The 22,610-nt window shown below is 46.3% G+C and overlaps 1 protein-coding gene and 1 long non-coding RNA gene across 2 annotated transcripts in view; one reads left to right on the top strand and one right to left on the bottom strand.

Moving 5' to 3' along the window:
• Positions 1-22,610, top strand: part of ttc6 (tetratricopeptide repeat domain 6) — a 649,897-nt gene that overhangs the window by 569,114 nt on the left and 58,173 nt on the right. Inside the window, exon 30 of the mRNA XM_086003340.1 lies at positions 15,034-15,204. Within this exon, the coding sequence (XP_085859466.1) occupies positions 15,034-15,204 (171 nt within the window). The remainder of the gene's footprint in view (positions 1-15,033; positions 15,205-22,610) is intronic.
• The window catches only part of LOC147109433 (uncharacterized), a 29,044-nt gene continuing 26,490 nt past the window's right edge, over positions 20,057-22,610 (bottom strand). The window contains exons 2-3 of the long non-coding RNA XR_015080428.1: positions 21,226-21,884; positions 20,057-20,647 (exon numbers count right to left, since the gene is read on the bottom strand). This is a non-coding gene — a long non-coding RNA (uncharacterized LOC147109433). The remainder of the gene's footprint in view (positions 20,648-21,225; positions 21,885-22,610) is intronic.

Raw genomic sequence — 22,610 nt, forward strand, 5'->3', positions numbered from 1 at the left:
ATACGCTGGAAAAACTCAGCAGGCCAGGCAGCATCCGTGGAGAGAGAAACAGAGTTAACGTTTCAGATCGAAGACCTTTCATCAGAACTGGAAACAAGCAGGAAAAGGAACAGATTTTAAAGCAAGTTTAGGGGCTGGGAAATGGGGGCGGGGATGAAAGAACAAAAGGGAAGGTCTGTGATAGGATGGAAGGCAGGAGAAGAAGAGGCATTAAGAGATATTCAAGGCAAGGGGAGATGGTAATGGGACAGGTTAAGAAACAAAGGATGGCTCTAGATGTAGTGTGAATTGCGCTGGCAGAATGAAAGACAGCTGCCATGTGAAAAAAAAAGCACAAACAAAAAGTGTGGATAAAAAATATATATGTGATAGGGGCCGAGGTTATGATCTGAAATTGTTGAACTCTATGTTGAGTCCAGAGGGCTGTAAAGTGCCTAATCAAAAGATGAGGTTGTAGGAACTGGGGTTCCTAGCCGAAGAATTGAGAGTGACTCAGAAAATCAAAAACAATAAAATTTAATGAACAAACGAAGCTGTACAGGAAACTGTAGGATACAATGCAAATAGGTCTGGTCTGCTTGAAAGCCTCTCTGGAAACTGCTAGAAGGTTCTGAGCTCAACTGCTAGCAGGTTCCGAGCTCAACTGCTAGCAGGTTCCGAGCTCAACTGCTAGAAGGTTCCGAGATCAACTGCTAGAAGGTTCCGAGCTCTACTGCTAGAAGGTTCCGAGCTCTGACATCATGACGTCATCACGTTCTTCCTGCTGTTGAGAGATCACGTGACGGACGGCATGACATCATCATGCGGAGTACAGGAAAGAAGCCCCAGTACAGTTAACAGATACATTAAAAGGTGCAGCCCTCAGCTGTACTACATTGCTGTAAAAGGAATTATATACAATTGTCCTTAATCCTCTGGTGGTTCCGCCACATGCGCCCCCCCAGAATTGCTTTTAACAGAGAAGGTAAGGCGAGAAGGGGGTCTGACGAGTCTGTCCGACCGACTGCGATACCCCGGCAGCTGGAATGGAGTGCTAGAAGACGAACTGGCCGTTGGCTGTGGTTGGGATGACGCCGCAGGCGGAGGAGAAGAAGAGGCCGGCTGTGGTCGACCCGGTGAGGCGGGCACTGGCGACTCGGCGGATGACTGTGGCTGTACTGGACCAGCAGTCGACGGTGGACGACCACGATGAGGTGGCCGAGCGGTGACGACTGGTTCGCTCAGATCCAGATGTGCCGGTTTCAACCGGTCGATGGAGATGTGGTTAGGCTTACCGCCGACGTCGACTGTGAAGGACTTGTCACCTGACGAGATGACGCGGAATGGACCTGTGTAAGGCAGTTTGAGCGGGTTTTTGCGAGCATCCTGCCGAATGAACACGTATTCTGCGCTCTTAAGATCCACCGGGACATGGGAGCGCTGCAGGGCATGATGCGACATAGGCACTGGGATGAAATTCCTAGCCGCTTCCTGGTGGCTGACGAGCTGCTGAGCTGGGGACCAGGGTTCCGTGTGAGGAGGAAGAAAATTGCCAGGCACTCTGAGTGGTTGGCCGTAAACCAGCTCTGCTGAAGAAGAATGCAGGTCGCCGTGCGAAGACCTAGCAGCACCCAAGGGAGCCTGTCCACCCAACTAGGCCCACGGAGACTAGCACGCAGTGCGGCTTTAAGGCACCTGTGGAATCTTTCACACAGACCGTTCGCCTGTGGATGGTAGGCGGTGGTACGATGAAGCTTGGTGCCCAAACCTTGAGCTACGGCGTTCCAAAGCTCAGAGGTAAATTGAGGCCCCCGGTCGGAGGAGATGTCAGCCGGTACCCCGAACCGAGCTACCCACGACGAGATGAAGGCTCTGGAGACGTCTGCCGCTGTGGTGGCAACCAAAGGAATTGCCTCTGGCCACCTGGCGGTGCGGTCTACCAAGGTGAGGAGGTGAGTGTACCCGCGAGAGGAAGGGAGAGGACCAACCAGGTCCACGTGCACATGGTCGAATCGATGCTCCGGAACCGGAAAAGTGGCGACTGGGGCCTTAACATGGCGTTGTATCTTGGACTTCTGCCAACTCACGCAGGTATTGGTCCAGTCACGGACGTCGAGATGCATGCCCTTCCAGACGAATTTCTTTGCCATGAGTCATTGTGATGCTCTCATGCCAGGGTGTGACAGCCCGTGGATAGTGTCGAAAATTCTCCTGCGCCATTCGACTGGAACGATTGGATGTGGGACGCCCATCGAGATGTCACACAGGAGTGTGGTCCCTGCGGCCTGGAAACTGACATCAGCCACTTGTAAGCTGGAAGGTGCGGTCCGGCATGCCTGCACTTCAGGGTCTGCCTTCTGTTCTTTTGCCAAACCAACATAGTCGACTCCCAGGTGTACTCCGTGGAGCTGGGCGTGGGAGAGACAATCCGCCACCAGGTTGTCTTTGCCCGAGACATGTTGTATGTCGGTTGTAAATTCAGATATGTACGCAAGATGACGTTGTTGCCGTGCCGACCATGGTTCTGCTGTCTTGGCCATCGCAAAAGTAAGTGGCTTGTGGGCTACAAAAGCCGTGAATGGGCGTCCTTCCAGTAGGAAGCGAAAATGGCGGATGGCCAGAAACAATGCCAACAACTCCCTATCAAAAGTACTATACTTGCGTTCGTTCTTCCGCAATTGGCGGCTGAAGAAAGCCAGTGGTTGCTATGTGCAGCTGACCCACTGCTCCTGTACTGCCCCGATGGCATAATCAGATGCGTCGGTGGTAAGGGCAATGGTTGCACCCGGAAGGGGATGTGCCAACATGGTCGCAGCAGCCAAAGCGTTCTTAGTGTCGAGGAAAGCCTGGTCCATCTATGGTGTCCAATCGATCGGGTCTTTGCCCGATTTACCTCTGAGGGCCTCGTACAAAGGTTGCATCAACAATGCCGCCTTGGGGACGAACCGATAATAAAAATTGACCATTCCCAGAAATTCCTGGAGGGCCCTGACGGTCTGAGGAAGAGGGAACGAGGTGACTGCTTCCACCTTCATGGCCAGCGGGACGGTGCCTTCTGAGGTGATTCTGTGTCCCAGGAAATCAATGCTGTGCAACCCAAACTGGCACTTGGCCGGGTTGATAATAAGGCCATGTTGCCTGAGACGAGATAAAAGGGTACGCAAGTGCGTAATGTGTTCTTTCGTGCTGTTACTGGCAAGGATGTCATCTAGGTAGACGAAGATGAACGGCAGATCGCGCAACACGGAATCCATGAGACGTTGGAAGGCTTGTGCTGCATTCTTCAGCCCAAACGGCATACGAAGGAACTCAAAGAGCCCGAAAGGTGTGATGATGGCAGTTTTGGGGACGTCCTGAGGATGCACGGGCTCTTGATGATAGCCTCGGATGAGGTCTACTTTGGAAAAGATGGAATTCCCTGCCAGATGGGCCGAAAAATCCTGAATGTGAGGAATTGGATACCGATCCGGTGTGGTAGCCTCATTCAGGCGTCTGTAGTCGCCACATAGTCGCCATCTGCCGCCCGGCTTAGGAACAATGTGTAATGGCAAGGACCAAGGACTATTCGAACATCGAATAATACCCAGGCGTTCCATTGTATGGAACTCCGCCTTGGCGGCCGCGAGTTTACCAGGTTCCAGCCTTCGAGCTCTCGCATAAACGGGGGATCCTGTCGTGGTAATGTGGTGCGCCACACCGTGCCTCGCGACTGAAGAAGAAAATGTGGGCCTGGTGACCTCGGGGACTCACTGAGAAGACGAGAGAACTCATTTGGAGATGGGACTGCACAGGCAACTGACCAAGACATCGCGGTGCTTCGGTGGCAGGGGACCGAGTGAAAAGTGGAGGCACTGATTAGCCGGCAGTGTCGGACGTCGACGAGAAGCCCATTTGCGCAGAAGAAATCTGCCTCCAGGATGGCCTGCGAGACTTTCGCCGTGATGAACTCCCAAACAAAACGTTGGCCGCCAAAACTCAACTGGACCCTACACTTTCCAAACGTGTGAATGGCCGCACCATTGGCTTCCTCGAGGGGGGACCTTGACCGCCGGATTGAAGATCTAGCTTCAACGCTGGTAGAATACTGCACTGGTAGCCAGTATCACAGAGAAAACGTCGCCCTGACAGGGAGTCTGTAATGTATAGGAGTTTCCCTGCAGACCCGACAGCCATCGCAACTCCGGCGCATCCCTTAAGCCTTATTGATCTTCTCAGAAACCGCTGGTTTGAGGTAGTTTTTTTTTTGGTGAGAAACTGCAGGGCGGACGGCAATTTCTGGCCTTCGCGCCGAAACGAGCGTGGTATGCACACCAGCCTGCAGGAGGAGGAGTTGGATTCGCTCTTGTGGGGGATGAGCGCCTCGTGGCTGCACAAGATTGTTGTGAGACGGTGAATATTTTATCCGCTTCCGCGGCGAGTTCAGCACAATCCATGATCGCGGAATTGGCCAAGGCCGTCTGTACTGGCTCTGGTAGTTGACAGAGAAACAGCTCGCGGAACAGAAAACATTGCGATTCCGAGCCCAAAAGCATGAGCATTTGGCTCATGAGCTCTGAGGGTTTTGAGTCCCCGAGGACGGGCATGGAGATAAGTCTGCGAGCGCGCTCCAACTTGGACAGACTGAAAATCTGCAGTAAACGTGCTTTTAAAGCTTCGTACTTGCCATCGTTTGGTGGACTCTCGAGGAGGCTGACGACCCACGAGGCTGTGGCACTGTCGAGGGCAGAGACCACGTAATAATAACGGGTCGAATCCGCTGCTACTCCCCGGATTGCAAATTGGGCTTCCGCCTGGAAAAACCACGCGGCCGGCTGTTGCTCCGAAAATTGCAGCAGTTTGAGGGTGACGGCGTTCGTGTCCATGATGTAACTTCAACGAAAATTGTTCGAAGGAATCGGGGTCACCAATGTAGGAACTGGGGTTCCTAGCCGAAGAATTGAGATCGACTCAGAAAATCAAAAACAATAAAATTTAATGAACAAACGAAGCTGTACAGGAAACTGTAGGATACAATGCAAATAGGTCTGGTCTGCTTGAAAGCCTCTCTGGAAACTGCTAGAAGGTTCCGAGCTCAACTGCTAGCAGGTTCCGAGCTCTACTGCTAGAAGGTTCCGAGCTCTACAGCTAGAAGGTTCCGAGCTCTGACGTCATGACGTCATCACGTTCTTCCCGCCGTTGAGAGATCACGTGATGGACGGCATGACGTCATTACGCGGAGTACAGGAAAGAAGCCCTAGTACATTTAACAGATACATTAAAGGTGCAGCCCCCAGCTGTACTACAATGCTGTAAAAGGAATGACATACAATTGTTCGTAATCCTCTGGTGGTTCCGCCACAAGGTGTTGTTCCTCGAGCTTACGCTGAGCTTCCGTGGAACAATGCAAGAGGCCGAGGACAGTAAGGTCTGAGTGGGAATGGAGCGGTGAATTAAAGTGACAGACGACCGGAAGCTCGGGGTCCCCCTTATGGACTGGCCCCCCTGGCCTGCTGACTTTTTCCAGCATTTTCTGTTGTTGTTTCAGATTTCCAGCATCCGCAGTATTTTGCTATTCTATTAGTGTTTGGTTCACTGCCACCTCTCTTCTAGGAATGCCCACCTTGAAGAAGTTCTGCTCGTCTCTTCGATACGATTTACGTTTGTCTCTTCAACCTTGTTCATCTTCATTGCTTTCAGTTTCCCTTCTCGTGCTTGATCAGGTATCTGCCAAGACTTGGTTTCACAGCCACATCTCTTTCCTCAGCAACAGTCTCCGGTTCCGACTTATTCCACGTGGTTTCCAACTAAACTTCCCCCCTTCGTGTTTCGGATCCACCCAGGATTACAAATATCGCCAAGATATTCATCGCTCCTTGAACTACTGCTCTCGCTGCATTTTGAGACCCACGCTCAATGCCATGCGGCGCCACATGAACACTCTCGACCTCTCTCTTCAGCAGCACCGACGCACTTTATCTCAAAGCTGTCCGGGTCCACAGTTCCATTTCATCCTTCGACTCATCCGACGCTTCAACAAAAAACTTTTTTTCTTCCTTTCTGATGTCAAGGATCGCAAGCTTCATCGACTATTGAACAGCAACGCCCCTCCAGAACCTTCTTCCCCTTCACTTTCCTCTGACCCCCCTTCTCCCAATCTCACCCCCTGCCACGTTTTCACCATCCCCTCTGAACTTCCCCTCTCTGACCCCGAACGATCAGTCCTCAGCAAAGGCCCGAGCTTCATCTGCTTACGCAATTGTAGTGTATGTACCTTTAAGAGGAACTATGTTTTTGAAGCCCCTGTATACTATAGTACCAGTAGTGACCACTCGGGTATATAAGCCTGTGTAGCGTCTTGTGTTTAGTTCACCTCCAGACTTTGTTCAGTAAACACTTGTTAAATCAACTCCTGCATTCCGTGTCTCCATTAGCACACGGATCTAACAGTGGCGACGAGTTAGAAACGAACTTACCTGCAATTCGGCAGCACCTCAAGGGGATCGATTCCTCAGACAAAGGTCGAAGCCAGAAAAAAAATTAAAATAAAAAATAACTCGAAAACGAGGGCCAGGCTTGGTCTCCAGTCTGTGGTTTCCCCAGCTAAACGGGCTGGTGGCAGGTAGTGCACTGATCCTTCCTGGGCTGCGGCGGGCTAGAGCTCGATCGGGTGGCTCTGCAATGGGGCCGGGCAGTGAGTCGGGAAGCAGAAGCAAAGAGAGAGAGAGGGTGGAGCACTCAGGGCGCGGCCGGTGCTGCAAAGCAGGTCAGCGTTCGGACCGAGCAGAGGGAGGGGAAAGTCCCAGAGGGTCCGCTCCACGACGGGAACGGTTCTCCAAGTAACGGAGAAACTATTGAAGCGATATATAAAAATATATAGAAATACCGCGAAAAGCTGCAGGTCGCAACGGGAACCGCGGAGAACAGCGTTGGTAGCAACGGCAGCGGCGGGAAAGCACGGGAGGCGCCATCTTAACTCGGCGGGGAAGAAAGAAAAGCGCGGGAAGCACCATTTTAGATTTTCAAGATGCCGAAGACGGGCAATATTACTGCTTTCGATAGTGATATAGAAGATTGGACCACATATGTGGAAAGAGTGGAGGTATATTGCAAGGCAAATGAAGTAGCGGATGATAAAAAGGCATCGGTACTTCTAAATCTGATGGGCGCAAGGACATACGGGCTGTTACAAAACTTGATCACTCCAGCCAAACCGATGGACAAGAATTTTAAGGAGATTGTTGATACCTTACAAGAGCACTTAAACCCAACACCGCTGCTGATAGCGGAACGATTCAAATTCTTCAGGAGGAATCAGCACAAGAATGAAAGTAACGCTGATTACCTCACCGAATTAAGAAAGCTGTCAAAGCACTGCCAATTCGGGGCAGGACTGGCAGATTCTCTATGAGACAAATACGTCTGCGGTCTCCTAAGCGAAGGAACACAGAAAAGACTACTTTCTGAGAAAGATTTGACACTGGACAAGGCTTTCAGTGTGGCTGTATCATACGAAGCAGCAGCAAGAGGAGCTGCAGAGATACAGCAAAAGCCACAGGACTTCGGCACCCATGAAATGACACGGGGTTTTGAGAGATGTTATCGCTGCGGCAGATCCACCCATGACCAGAAGGACTGCTGGTTCAAGAACAAAGCATGCAGGCAATGCGGAAAGATGGGACACATTGCACGTGTATGCAGATTGGGAAAGAAATCCGCTGACAGTAAAAAGGTCAATAAGGAAAAGCACAGAAAGGTACAAATGATGACGGACAGTAGCTCCGAAGACCAGAAGAGCGATAGCGACTCCGGAAACAAGAGACTAAGCTGTCTCAAATTCCATAATGTAATTGCCAAAGAAGATTACCAGACTATTTGGGTTACCCTCACGATAGCGGGGTCCCCAGTCAAAATGGAGCTAGATACAGGATCAGCTCTGACTGTCATGAGTCGACGGGATTACGAGCGGCTATTTCCACATATACCTTTGAAAGACACATCCATTGTCTTGAAGACATATACGGGGCAGAAAGTATACCCCAGAGGGAAAATAAGGGTGCCTGTTGTATACAACGGCAAGGAAATACAGAAGTTGTATTTATACGTTCTGCAAGATGGTGGTCCACCGTTGTTGGGACGTGAATGGATCAGAAAGATACGTTTAGACTGGCACTCCATTCAGGCACTGACGGTGACCAGTAAGAAAAAAAACGATGATGACGTCATACTTGGATGATTAAAAGAAATCTTGGCTAATGCCAAAGAAGTGTTTCAACAGGAACTAGGAACCCTGAAAGGCGCCACCGCCTCAATAAAAGTGGAAGATGTGGCAATTACCAAGTTTTTTAAGGCAAGGCCGGTGCCATACGCAATTCGTCCAGCCGTCGAGGCAGAGCTGGCGAATTTGGAAAAAGCAGGCGTGTTATCCAAGGTAGATTGGAGCGAGTGGGCAACACCCATCGTCCCGGTCGTGAAGAAAACGTTGAATAATGATAAATCTGAAGAACAGAGAAAAGTTTGCATCTGTGGGGACTTCAAGGTGACTGTAAACCCGGTTCTTCACACAGTACAGTATCCTCTTCCGAGGATAGAAGATATTTTCGCCTCACTATCCGGAGGGAAACGTTTCACCAAAATTGACTTAGCACAGGCATATCTACAGATGGAGGTTGAGGAGGCCTCTAAAAAGTATCTCACGATAAACACACACAAAGGCCTGTACCAGTACAATCGACTGGTTTTCAGAGTGGCGTCAGCTCCGGCTATCTGGCAAAGAGCTATGGAGCAAGTCCTGCAAGGGATTCCGGGGACTCAATGCTACCTAGACGACATCCTTGTAACAGGAGAAAACGACAACGAGCACCTTGCCAACTTGGAGCAGGTGCTCACGAGGCTGAGAGAACGGGGCCCACGAGCAAATCGCCCCAAATGCAAATTTTTCCAGAAACAAATATCATATTGTGGCCATGTCATTAACGAAGAAGGGTTGCATAAGTCACCTGAAAAAATTGAAGCGGTCGTAAAGGCCCCAGCGCCTGAAAATGTCTCACAATTAAGGTCGTTCCTGGGATTAGTAAATTACTATCATAAATTTTTACCAAACTTGTCGACGGTTCTGCACCCGCTTAACGCACTGCTACAAATGGGAGTAGTTTGGAAATGGAGCGAAGACTGTAAACATGCCTTCCATAAATGCAAAGGCTTGATCGCGTCCAGGGAAGTGTTGGCTCATTACAACCCATCACTGCCAATCAGACTGGCGTGCGATGCATCCCCTTACGGCGTGGGAGCGGTATTATCGCATAGATTCCCTGATGGCTCAGAGCGGCCGATAGCTTTTGCGTCACGCTCATTGAACTCAGCTGAGCGTAACTATGCCCAGATCGACAGGGAGGCACTCAGCCTGGTGTGGGGGGTGAAGAAATTCAACCATTACCTACACGGACAAAAGTTTACCTTGTTGACTGACCATCAACCCCTCGTCTCCATATTGAGCCCTAAAAAGGGCGTTCCCATTATGACAGTGCAAAGGCTACAGAGGTGGTCCCTTTTCCTAGGGGCACACCAATATGACATAGAATACAAAGGATCAAAACAGCATGGGAATGCTGACGGGTTATCGCGCCTACCGTTGCCAACGGTGGAAGAGGCGCCTACAGTGGACCCAGTGCAAATATTCCACTCGACCATAGTGGAATGTCTACCGGTGACAAATTCTACCATTGAAAAGGAAACGCGAAATGACCCGACTCTCTCACGAGTCTACGATTTAACGGTGAAGGGATGGCCAGCACATGGCGAACCACTGTTGCCAGCACTCTCGCAAAGAAGAGAACAGCTGTCAGTGTGCCGAGGAACCTTGATGTGTGGATCCAGAGTGGTGATTCCACCCAAACTCAAGGATGAAGTGCTAAAGAAGCTTCACGAGGGGCATCTGTGTGGAGTGAAAATGAAGAACTTAGCCAGAGCGTTTGTGTGGCCAGGTATCGATGGAGACATCGAAGAAATGACCAAGAGCTGTCTAGGATGCCAGAAGGTCCAAAACGCCCCACCACAAGCCCCTCTACATCCATGGGAGTGGCCCTCATCTCCATGGCAAAGGGTACATATCGACTTTGCTGGTCCATTTATGGACTCAATGTTCTTAATCGCGGTGGATGCACACTCCAAGTGGCCGGAGGTAATAAAGATGTCCTCCACCACCACGGAAAAAACCATTACAGTATTAAGGACCATATTCGCCAGGAATGGGCTGCCTGAACAGATCTGTTCTGATAATGGACCGCAATTTGTATCCAAAGAATTCAGGAAGTTCTTAAAAAACAATGGGGTTAAGCACTACACGTCCGCCCCTTACCATCCCGCCACCAATGGATTGGCTGAAAGGTTTGTCCAGACCTTCAAGAAGGCCATAAAGGCCATGGGTAATGAAGACATAAATCTACAACATAAGGTAGATAACTTCTTGTTTGCGTACAGGAATGTAACACGTGGTTACAAACCAAACCCCCGCCATGATGTTTTTCAATGGAAGACTAAGATGCTGGCTGGATTTGGTCAAGCCAAACGTCAGAAGGGACATAGAGAACCGGCAATTTCAAAGCATGAATGAAAGGCCAACTAGAACCTTCCAGATTGGTCAACCAGTTTTGGCCCGGGACTACCGTACCGAGAAATGGCAGCCTGGAACTATTTGTACACGACTAGGACCACTGATGTATTCCATGGACATTGGAGAAAGCATAATAAGGCGCCATGCTGACCAGATCATAGTCATCCGAAAAAGGACAACCTACACCACAACTCTATACGCCTAGTGATGAAGCAGAGATACCCATAGTATCTACCTCCGATCCAGTGATACTGGAACCAGATGAACCCGACACTAGCATTGAAGCCGAATCGACCTTGCCAAAAGAACCTACTACACCACCGAGGCGTTATCCAGACCGAGTCAGGAAGCCTCCAGAGAGACTGAATTTGTAATTGATTAACTTCAGCAAATGTGTTATTGTTCTTGTAAAAATGTTATTTAATGATTACTTAAAATGTTATGTACTATTTATCTAAAAGGGGAGGAATTGTAGTGTATGTACCTTTAAGAGGAACTATGTTTTTAAGCCTCTGTATACTGTAGTACCAGTAGTGACCACTCGGGTATATAAGCCTGTGTAGCGTCTTGTGTTGTTAGTTCACCTCCAGACTTTGTTCAGTAAACACTTGTTAAATCAATTCCTGCATTCCGTGTCTCCATTAACACACGGATCTAACAGCCCCCACCTCAATGAATTTCGAGCTCGGCACGATGCGGAGTTCTTTTTCCACCACCTTCATCTCCGTGTCCACTTCTTTGGCCAGGAGCCTTCCCCCCGCATGGCTGACCCTTTCTCCCGCTTTCAGAATTCTCGTTCTACCTGGACCCTTCCCTCTGGCCTCATACCCTCTCTAGATCTTTTCATTGCAAACTGCTGCCGTGACATCGGCCGTCTCCATTTCTCTGCTCCCCTCACTCACTCTAACCTACCTCCTTCTGAACTCGCAGCACTCCATTCTCTCAGATCCAACTTCGACATTGTCATTAAACCTGCTGACAAGGGTGGTGCTGTTGTTGTTTGGCGAACCGACCTCTACCTAGCTGAAGCTGAACGCCAACTCTCCGACACCTCCTCCTACCTCCACCTGGACCATGACCCCACTACCGAACATCAAGCCACTGTTTCCAAGACTGTCAGTGACCTCAGCTCCTCTGGAGATCTCCCCCCCCACAGCCGCCAACCTCATAGTTCCCCAACCCTGCACAGCCCGCTTCTACCTCCTTCCCAAGATCCACAAACAGGACTGCCCTGGTAGACCCATCGTTTCAGCCTGTTCTTGCCCCACGGAACTTATCTCTTCCTATCTCGACTCTTTTTTCTCCCCTTGTCCAGTCTCTTCCCACCTATATCCGCGAATCTTCCGACGCCCTCTGCCACTTTAACAGTTTCCAGTTTCCTGGCCCCAACCGCCTCCTTTTCACTATGGACGTACAATCCCTCTATACCTCCATCCCCCACCAGGATGGCCTGAGGGCACTCCGCTTCTTCCTTGAACAGAGGTCCAACCAGTCCCCATCCACCACCACCCTCCTCCGCCTGGCTGAACTTGTTCTCACATTGAACAACTTCTCCTTTGACTCCACTCATTTCCTCCAAATCAAAGGTGTTGCTATGGGTACCCGCATGGGTCCTAGCTATGCCTGCCTTTTCGTGGGATATGTGGAACACTCTTTGTTCCAGTCCTACTCGGATCCCCTCCCTCACCTCTTTTTCCAGTACATTGATGACTGTATCAGTGCCGTTTCCTGCTCTCGCCTTGAACTAGACAATTTCATTCACTTTGCTTCCAATTTCCACCCTTCCCTCATCTTCACACGGTCCATCTCTGACTCTTCCCTCCCTCGACTTCTCCGTCTTCATCTCTGGGGATAGGTTATTAACTAACAATAATTACAAGCCCACTGACTCCCACAGCTACCTCGACTACACTTCCTCCCACCCCGCCTCCTGTAAGGACTCTATTCCATTCTCCCAGTTTCTCCATCTACGCCGCATCTGCTCTGAAGATGCCACCTTCCATATCAGTGCTTCCGACATGTCTTCCTTTTTCCTCAACCGGGGATTCCCTTCTACTGTGGTTGACATGGCCCTCAACCATGTCCGTTCTATCTCCCGCACTTCTGCCCTCAACCTGCCCCTCTCTCCCGAAACCATGATAGAGTTCCCCTTGTCCTCACCTTTCACCCCACCGGCCTCCACATTCAACGGATCATCCTCCGCCATTTCCACCACCTCCAGCGTGATCCCACCACCAAACGCATCTTCCCCTCACCTCCCCTTTCAGCATTCCGTAGGGACTGCTCCCTCCGCGACACCCTAATCCACTCCTATCACCCCAGCACCCCTTCCCCTTCATCCAGCACCTTCACGTGCAAGCGCAGGAGATGCAACACATGCCCTTATACCTCCCCCCTTCCCATTGTCCAGGGCCCCAAACACCCCTTCCAGGTGAAACAGCAATTTACTTGTACTTCTTGCAATTTAGTATACTGTATTCGCTGCTCATGCTGTGGTCTCCTCTACATTGGGGAGACCAAACGCAGATTGGGCGACTGCTTTGCGGACCACCTCCGTTCAGTCCATAAGGGGGACCCTGAGTTTCCGGTCGCCTGTCACTTTAATTCACCGCTCCATTCCCACTCAGACCTCACCGCCCTCGGCCTCTTGCATTGTTCATTGTTCCACGGAAGCTCAGCGTAAGCTCGAGGAACAGCACCTCATCTTTCGATTAGGCACTTTACAGCCCTCTGGACTCAACATAGAGTTCAACAATTTCAGATCATAACCTCGGCCCCTATCACATTTTTTATCCACACTTTTTGTTTGTGCTTTTTTTTTTTTCCACATGGCAGCGGTCTTTCATTCTGCCAGCGCAATTCACACTCCATCTAGTGCCATCCTTTGTTTCTTAACCTGTCCCATTGCCATCTCCTCTTGCCTTGAATATCTCTTAATGCCTCTTTTCGTCTCCTGCCTTCCATCCTATCACAGACTTTCCCTTTTGTTCTTTCATCCTCTCCCCCATTTCCCAGCCCCTAAACTTGCTTTAAAATCTGTTCCTTTTCCTGCTTGTTTCCAGTTCTGACGAAAGGTCTTCGACCTGAAACGTTAACTCTGTTTCTCTCTCCACGGATGCTGCCTGGCCTGCTGAGTTTTTCCAGCGTATTCTGTTGTTATATCAGATTTCCAGCATCCACAGTATTTTGCTATAGTAAAAGTGACCATGCACATTGTCGTAAAAACTCAACTGGTTCACGAATGTCCTTTGGAGAAGAAAACCAGCTATCCTTACCCAGTCAGCCTATGTGACTCTTACCCAACACTAACGTGGTTGACTCATCACTGCCCTCTGAAGTGGCCTAGCAAGCCACTCAATTGTATCAAATAAAAGAAGCCTCAACACCATCTTCTCTAGGCAATTAAATGCTGGCCTTTCCAGTGATGCAAACATCCCAAGAATGAATTAAATGAAACTTAACATGCTGTGGTTGTATAAATTAAGAAAGACACAAAACAGTTTTAATTTGATAGACAGTCCTATGTTGCTTGATACAAAGATCTTACTTTTAATTAAATTGGTGCATCTCAAAAAATAGCAGATTACTACAAGCATTTTTTGTATTAGTGACTAATATCAAACTTAACACTGTAAACTATGTGATTTTTTTTGTTTTTAAATTTAATAATAGCTGACTGTTGGTGGAAATGTTATTTTGGACAGTGAAGCTAAGGAGCACACTTACATGTTGCCAAGTGTATTTTGCCAAGTCTGGAGTCACCAACCTGTGGACTGTAGGTGTAGCTATTCTTGGTGTTGTAGTTCTGGTGCAAAATGCATCAGTTGGAAATGGCAGTGGTTGTTTTTTTTAAAAAAAGGAAAGCATTATTAAAAATTCTTGTCAGCAGAAAATGAAATTAACTCATTGTTTTGTGATTGACTTGATCTGTGATTGCCTAATTCTAAAGACATTGCATTGTAATTTACAACCATTAATCTGTGGGATAACTGTTTATATCAATTGTTTTATATCATTTGTAGCAATATGTACTGTCATGCTGCAGTTTTGATTAACTGTTCAGCTTCTTGGAGAAAAGTTATAACATAATTTGAAAAAAAACAGAAAGAAGCTTTTCTGAATAGTTTCACTATTCACTTCCATCACTGTCGTGGTGACATCACAGAAGTTTCCTCTTCCCTCTGCTGCACATTTGGATGCAGAACCTTGGGTCATCTCCGCTTTATACTCCATTCAGTTGCAGCACCTACCTACTGTTGGTGCGGCTTAGATCAGCTAACTCATACAGACCACAAGTAAATGTTGGACCTTCCTGGTCTGCATGTCTCATTGGATTGGCTTTATCCCCCTTTTAATTATGTCAAACTTTGTAGCTATTACTGTTAAATGATTGTGTTATTTATTAATAATTAATGCTGAATAAATTACCTCTAGTAAATAATAGAGTATATTATTTCTTCTTTCAGATCAGTGAGTCTGCAAAGTTGTTTACAAACCGTGGTGTGATTAACCAGTTCACAGGGGATCTACCCAATGCTATGAAAGACTACCAGAAGGCTATAGCTCTTGATCCCAGCTATTCACTAGCCTATTTCAATGCAGCCAACCTTTACTTCTACAACAGGCAATTTCCACAGGTACGGTTGTATTACTAACATTTAAATATTTTAAACTTTCAATACATTAAATCCACATTGCAACTACTGAATAATGTTGACACACTCTGCCACTTTTCACATAGGAAGTCTTAATTCATCATATTGAAACATATCTGAAAGCTATTAAAATTACTGTGTTTGTGAATGATTCATTTTTTATTGCTGTATCAGGGAAGTAGATTATGAAGCAAGTAACAGGATATGGTATAGTTACAACATAGGAAGATATTGAAAAATATCCAAGTGTAAATTGTACTTTTTGATCAGTCTCTGCCAATGTATTCAGAGCAAAATTATACAAGTAGACAACTGCTGTGCATTGGCTAGATAGATACTTTCAGAAAATGGCCAATAATCAGCGAAATCTTATTTCCTCGTCTTTCCAGTGGCCAACCCTTCATCGTGTACTCATTTATGTTCTCGGTGTCTGGTTTTCAATTATGGACAATGTAATCCATCTATTTAATTGGTATAGATCCATATAATTTCATCTACAATAGGAAGCTTGTATAGGATCCAATGGATTTAGCAGAATTCTGAAACATAGAAGATAGGAGCAAGAGTAGGCCATTCGGCCCCTCGAGCCTGCTCCGCCATTTAATGAGATCATGGCTGATCATCCAAATTCAGTACCCTGTCCCTGCTTTCTCCCCATATCCCTTTAGCCTTAAGAAATATATCCAACTCCTTCTTGAATATATTTAATGAATTGCCCTCAACTACCTTCTGTGGTAGCGAATTCCACAGGTTCACCACTCTCTGGGTGAAGAAATTTCTCCTCATCTCAGTCCTAAATGGCTTACCACTTATCCTTAGACTGTGACCCCTCGTTCTGGACGCCCCCGCCATCGGGAACATCCTTCCTGCATCTAGTCTGTCTAGTCCTGTTAGAATTTTATAAGTTTCAATGAGATCCCCTCTCATTCTTCTAAACTCTAGCGAATATAAGCCTAATCGACCCAACCTCTCTTCATACATCATTCCTGCAATTCCAGGTATCAGTCTGGTGAATCTTCGCTGCACTCCCTCCATGGCTAGAACAACCTTCCTCAGATAAGGTGACCAAAACTGCACACAATACTCAAGGTGTGGTCTCACCAAGGCCCTGTACAACTGCAGCAAGACATCCTTGCTCCTGTACTTGAATCCTCTCGCTATGAAGGCCAACATACCATTTGCCTTCTTAGCCACCTGCTGCACCTGCATGCTTACCTTCAGCGACTGGTGCACAAGGACGCCCAGTTCTCGTTGCACTTCCCCTTTTCCCAATCTATTGCCGTTCAGATAATAATCTGTCTTCCTGTTTTTGCCACCAAAGTGGATAACCTCGCATTTATCCACATTATACTGCATCTGCCCAATCACCCAACCTGTCCTAATCATACTGGAGTTTCTCTGCATCCTCCTCACAGCACACACGCCCACGCAGCTTTGTGTCATCTGCAAACTTGGAGATATTACATCTAGTTCCCTCGTCTAGATCATTAATATATATTGTGAATAGCTGGAGTCCTAGCACCGATCCCTGCGATGCCCCACTAGTCACTGCCTGCCACTCGGAAAAAGAGCCGTTTATTCCAACTCTTTGCTTCCTGTCTGCCAACCAGTTCTTTATCCAAGTCAGTACCTTACCCCCAATCCCATGTGTTTTAACTTTGCACGCTAATCTCTTATACGGGACCTTATCAAAAGCCTTCTGAAAGCCCAAATACACCACATCCACTGGTTCTCCCTTATCTATTCTACCAGTTACATCCTCAAAAAATTCCAGTAGATTAGTCAAGCATGATTTACCTTTTGTAAATCCATGTTGACTTTGTCCAATCCTGTCACTGTTTTCCAAGTGCTCTGCTATTACATCTTTTATGATGGACTCTAGTGTTTTCCCCACTACCGATGTCAGGCTTACCGGTCTATAATTCCCCGTTTTCTCTCTACCACCTTTTTTAAGTAGTGGGGTTACATTAGCTATCCTCCAATCCATGGGAACTGTTCCATAGTCTATCGAATTTTGGAAGATGACCAGCAATGCATCTACTATTTCTAGGGCCACTTCCTTAAGTACCCTAGGATGTAGATTATCAGGCCCTTGGGATTTATCAGCCTTCAAGCCCGTCAATTTCCCCAACACCATTTCCCTACAAATACTGATTTAATTCAATTCCTCCCTCATTAGACCCTATGTTCCCCGACATCTCTGGGAGGTTATTTGTGTCCTCCTTTTTGAAGACAGAACCAAGGTATGTATTTAATTAGTCTTCCATTTCTTTGTTCCCCATTATAAATTCCCCTGATTCTGACTGCAAGGGACCTATGCTTGACTTCACCAACCTTTTTCTTTTCACATAGCTATAGATGCTTTTACAGTCAGTTTTTATGTTCCCTGCAAACTTACTCATTATCTATTTTCCCCTTCTTAATTAATCCCTTTGTCCTCCTTTGCTGAATCCTAATCTGCTCCCAATCCTCAGGTTTGTTGCTTTTTCTGGCCAAATTATATGTCCTCTCCTTGGATCTTATGCTATCCCTAATTTCCCTTGTTAGCCACGGTTGAGTCTCCTTTGTTTTATTTTTACGCCAAACAGGGATGAATAAATTCTGTAGTTCATCCATGCAATCATTAAATGTTTGCCATTGCCTATCCACCGTCAACCCCAAGTAACATCCTAGCCAACTCGTGCCTCATACCATCATAGTTTCCTTTATTTAAATTCAGGACCCTAGTCTGAGTCAACTACTTCACTCTCCATCTTAATGAAGAATTCTATCATATTATGATCGCTCCTTCCTAAGGGGCCTCGCACAACAAGATTGCTAATTAATCCTTTCTCATTACATAATACCCAGTCTAAGATGGCCTGATCTCCAGTTGGTTGCTCAACATATTGGTCCAGGAAACCATCCCGTATACACTCCAGGAATTCCTCCTCCACAGTATTGTTACTAATTTGGTTAGACAATCTATATGTAGATTAAACTCACCCATGATAATTGCTGTGCCCTTATTGCACACGTCTCTGATTTCCCATTTCATGCCATCCCCATCCTCAGCATTACTGTTTGGGGGTCTGTATACAACTCCCACTAATGTTTTCTGCCCCATGGTATTTCTCAGCACTGCCCATACAGATTCCACATCATCAGAGCTAATATCCTTCCTTACTATTGTGTTAATCTCCTCTTTAACCAGCAATGCTACCACACCTCCTTTTCCTTTTTTTCTGTCCTTCCTGAATATTGAATACCCCTGGATGTTGAATTCCCAGCCTTGGTCACCCTGGAGCCATGTCTCCGTAATCCCAATTATATCATATCCGTTTACATCTATTTGCGCAGCTAATTCATCCACCTTATTACGAATGCTCCTAGCATTAAGACACAAAGCCTTCAGGCTTGATTTTTTAACACCATTATTCCTTTTAGAATTATTATTTACTGTGGCCCTGTTTGATTTACACCCTTGATTTCTCTGCCTTACACTTTTGCTTTTCTCCTTCCTGTCTTTTGTTTCTATCATTGCTTCCCTTTCCTCTGTCTCCCTGCACAGGTTCCCAACCCCCTGCCATTTTAGTTTAAACCCTCCCCAACAGCACTAGCAAATACTCCCCCTAGGACATCGGTCCCGGTCAGGTGCAAACCGTCCAGTTTGTACTGGTCACACCTCCCCCAGAACCAGTTCCAATATCCCAGGAATTTGATTCCCTCCCTCTTGCACCATTCCTCTAGCCACGTATTCATCTGAAATATCCTTCTATTTCTACTCTGACTGGCACGTGGTACTGGTAGCAATCCTGAGATTACTACCTTTTGAGGTCCTATTTTTTAAATTGACCTTCTAACTCCCTATATTCAGCTTTTAGGACCTCATCCCATTTTTTACCTATATCGTTGGTACCTATATGCACCATGACAACTGGCTGTTCACCCTCCCCCCTCCAGAATGCCCTGCAGCTGCCCTGAGACATCCTTGACCCTTACACCAGGGAGGCAACTTACCATCCTGGAGTCTCGTTTGCGGCTGCAGAAATGCCTATATATTCCCTTTACAATAGAATCCCCCATCACTATAGGTCTCCCGCTCTTTTTCCTCCCATCCTGTGCAGCAGGACCACCCATGGTGCCAGGAAGTTGGCTGCTGCTGCCTTCCCCTAATAAGCCATCTCACTCAACAATATCCAAAGTGGTATATCTGTTTGAGAGGGGGATGGCCACAGGGACCCCTGCACTACCTGTCTGCCCCTACTACTCTGCCTGGTGGTCACCCATTCCCTTCCTGCCTGTGCAGCCTTTACCTGCGGTGTGACCAACTCATTAACGGTGCTATCCACAATGTCCTCAGCATTGCGAATGCTCCAGTATGTATCCATTCGCAGCTCCAGCGCCGCAATGCGGTCTGCCAGTAGCTGCAGCTGGATACTCTTCCCGCACACATGTTCGTCAGGGACACAGGAAGTGTCCCTGATTTCCCACATAGTGTAGGAGGAGCATGCCATGGGGCAGAGCTATGCTGTCATGACTTACTCTTTAATTAATTCAAATTAAATCAAATCAATACCACCAATTAAATGATATAATCAAGGGCCCTTGTTTACTAGCACTCCCCACTACACAACAGAGACCTTACAAACTATAACCACAAAAATGAAGACCTTCTATACTTTATAAACTATTAACCTTAACTGTCAAACAATAGATTAGTATAAATACTCACTTGGCTGTACTCACCCAATCAGCTGCTTCCTCTTGCCCTTCTCATAAATTACCAGGCATCCAAATGCTCCATATCCATCATGTGGAATAAATACTAAACTAGTTCAGCTTGGGTATGAAATTTAATGAGATTTTCAACCAAACACATAACAGCCTTTAAAAAAAAAAAGGGAATCGCAACTGGAATTCTAGTTTATTTACTTGTACTTCACAAGCATGGAAAAGCATAACTATTTGCCTTTTGCTTTCTTTGTGGCAATGGAAATATGCTAACTATTGAATTACTGAAGTGGAAATAAATAATTTCTAATGTCTAACCTGCTATTCCTGCCCAAAACTTTACATTATTCCATATTATATAGTAAATCAGTTAAATAAATAAATTCAGGTGGGAATCATTATGTTTGCCTTCCCCCCCACCCACTGTGTTCATGACACCAAAGGAAGTTTAAACCAGAGAACAGAACACTTTCCCATTTTAGGCATCCAGAGTCTTCACCAGGCACCCCCAAGTCAATTACAGCACAGCAGTCATCCTTGCACTCGACTTTACCTCAATAATTGACTTTTAACTACAAACACTTCTGCATATGCCATCTCTTTTCAAACTCCCACCTTTGTGCATTTACTCAACTTCTATAACTAGTTCATGTTTCCTAGCTTCTTCAATGTTGGCTAGCTGGTGAATCGTCCATTCTTGTATCCGAATTTGCTGTGGGAAGATAGCAAAGAAGGATGTTTTACAGTCAGTCCCATAAAATTTTTAAAAGTTCTTTGCAATAGAGCAGTGCTGTTGTTTAACTAACCACCAACTTGTACCAAAATTAAGAATCCCATTTATTTTAGTATCGGAGTAACCATTACATGCATCATTATGGGCGTTCAAAATGTTTATTGGTCCAGCATGAATATTTATGTTTTTGTCATTTACTTCAATAAGTCCTTTCACTGGCTTAAGTTTGAAGCCAGAAACAAATCGCTAGAAAATCACTTAAAACTGAAGTGAAAATGAGCTCAGCTTTGAATTTCTGTGAAAATAATGTGTAATTTTTAGAAAAGTTAATTATTTTCATATTTGGGTTAGCAAATATTTGAGTTTAAGACCTTCAAATTATCTTTCTTGAGCTAGATACAAAAAACGCACATTTAATAAAAATTATAGTACAGGATACTCCTGTGAGAGGCAATTTGTTTCGCAATTCTTACAGCCAGATCTTGTTGCATGTTAAATTAAAAAGACGTTTCTTTTTTGACAAATCTTGCATTTACCATTACAAAACTCTGACGTACCTGGTCTATAGGCAATCTTTTTTTCCTCCTATTTTTCCTTTTGCTAATAGATATCCCAGGAAGACCTGGATCAATATCAGTGGATGGTTTCTGACAAAGTGGTCTGGATCTGCCTTTAAGGACTTCCTCAGTTATTTTCTTACTGAGCAGTTTGTGAGGTGTTGGATCATTTTCAACAACATTTTCTTCAGTAGTTGCGGCGTCTGCAGTACTGGACTTACGAATCTGTTCAGTCTCATTTGGATGGCTTTCTTCAAGAATTGTTGAGAGCATTGCTCCTCTAAAAGATGTAGACTTGCTTGACATTCCTGCGTTCCATTGTTTAGCTGCTATTTTGCAATTGGGGCTGTTCACTACGCTGGGCTTAGTATTCTCAGGACTTGGAGACAACTTTTCCTCACAGATTTCATAATTATTTTTTGGAAATTTAGATACAGGAGAGAAGGTTGGCATTCCAGATTTGGACGAGACCGATTCATAAAGCAGCTTCTGTGGTTCAAAGTGATCATGTTCTATTCTGGGTAGCTCTATATTCTTTCCTACTGAGTTCTCACTCTTTTCAAAGGAAAATTCTTCAGGGGTGCTACATTTCACAAAGGATTTATGCCCAGCTCCCAATCTTTCCACATTTATGAAAGGTGCTTCTTCTTCAGACATACCTTTAATGGTCAAGGACAGAATACAATGGATATAGTTTAAAAGGAAATAAAACACATGGGCCTGGAGTTTCTGCTTGATTGCGATGGTTTTCCCCGCCCCCCCCCCCCCCACAATCGCAATTCGGCCGAAATTGGCATAAAGGATCGCAGAATTAGAGTTCAGCGCAAATAGAGTTTCCGTGATTTTTTGCGCTAGTTTTAAAAACATTGTGCTGGAAGAAGGCCCACCCACAAAATTGGCCACACCCCCAGGGTGAATCAATCACCATTGGGAGTTTGTAGGCCTTCAGGGAGGCTCCAAAAATTAAGCTGATTCTTTTGGGCACAAGGACAGTCAAAGGTAAGTTTGAAAACCTTTTGAATGTAATTTTTGTTTTAATTTACTAAGAAACTGACTACAGTATCTCAATATACCTAGGAAAATTGTTTTATACATTTTTTTAAAAGTGAATTTCAGTAATTTATCAATTGTGTTACTCAGAGGTGGTGGATTGACACTATTAAAAATGCTTGGCCTAGAAATTCCTTACTTTAGCGCCACCCATTAGCACTAGAATTGTGGCACAAAATAGCAGTCTCCCCTCTAGTGCCCTTCTCTGGGCGTGCTGCTGGATGCTTGCAAGGCCTTGGATGGTAAAGGAAGGCCTCTGAGAAGACAGAAAATGCTGGAAATACTCAGGTCAGGCAGCATCTGTGGAGAGAGAGAAAGAGAGTTTACGTCACAGG

Source organism: Somniosus microcephalus, chromosome 12, assembly GCF_052327205.1.
Source record: "Somniosus microcephalus isolate GS21.2 chromosome 12, FLI_Smic_1.0, whole genome shotgun sequence".
In the NCBI taxonomy this organism is placed as follows: Eukaryota; Metazoa; Chordata; class Chondrichthyes; order Squaliformes; family Somniosidae; genus Somniosus; species Somniosus microcephalus.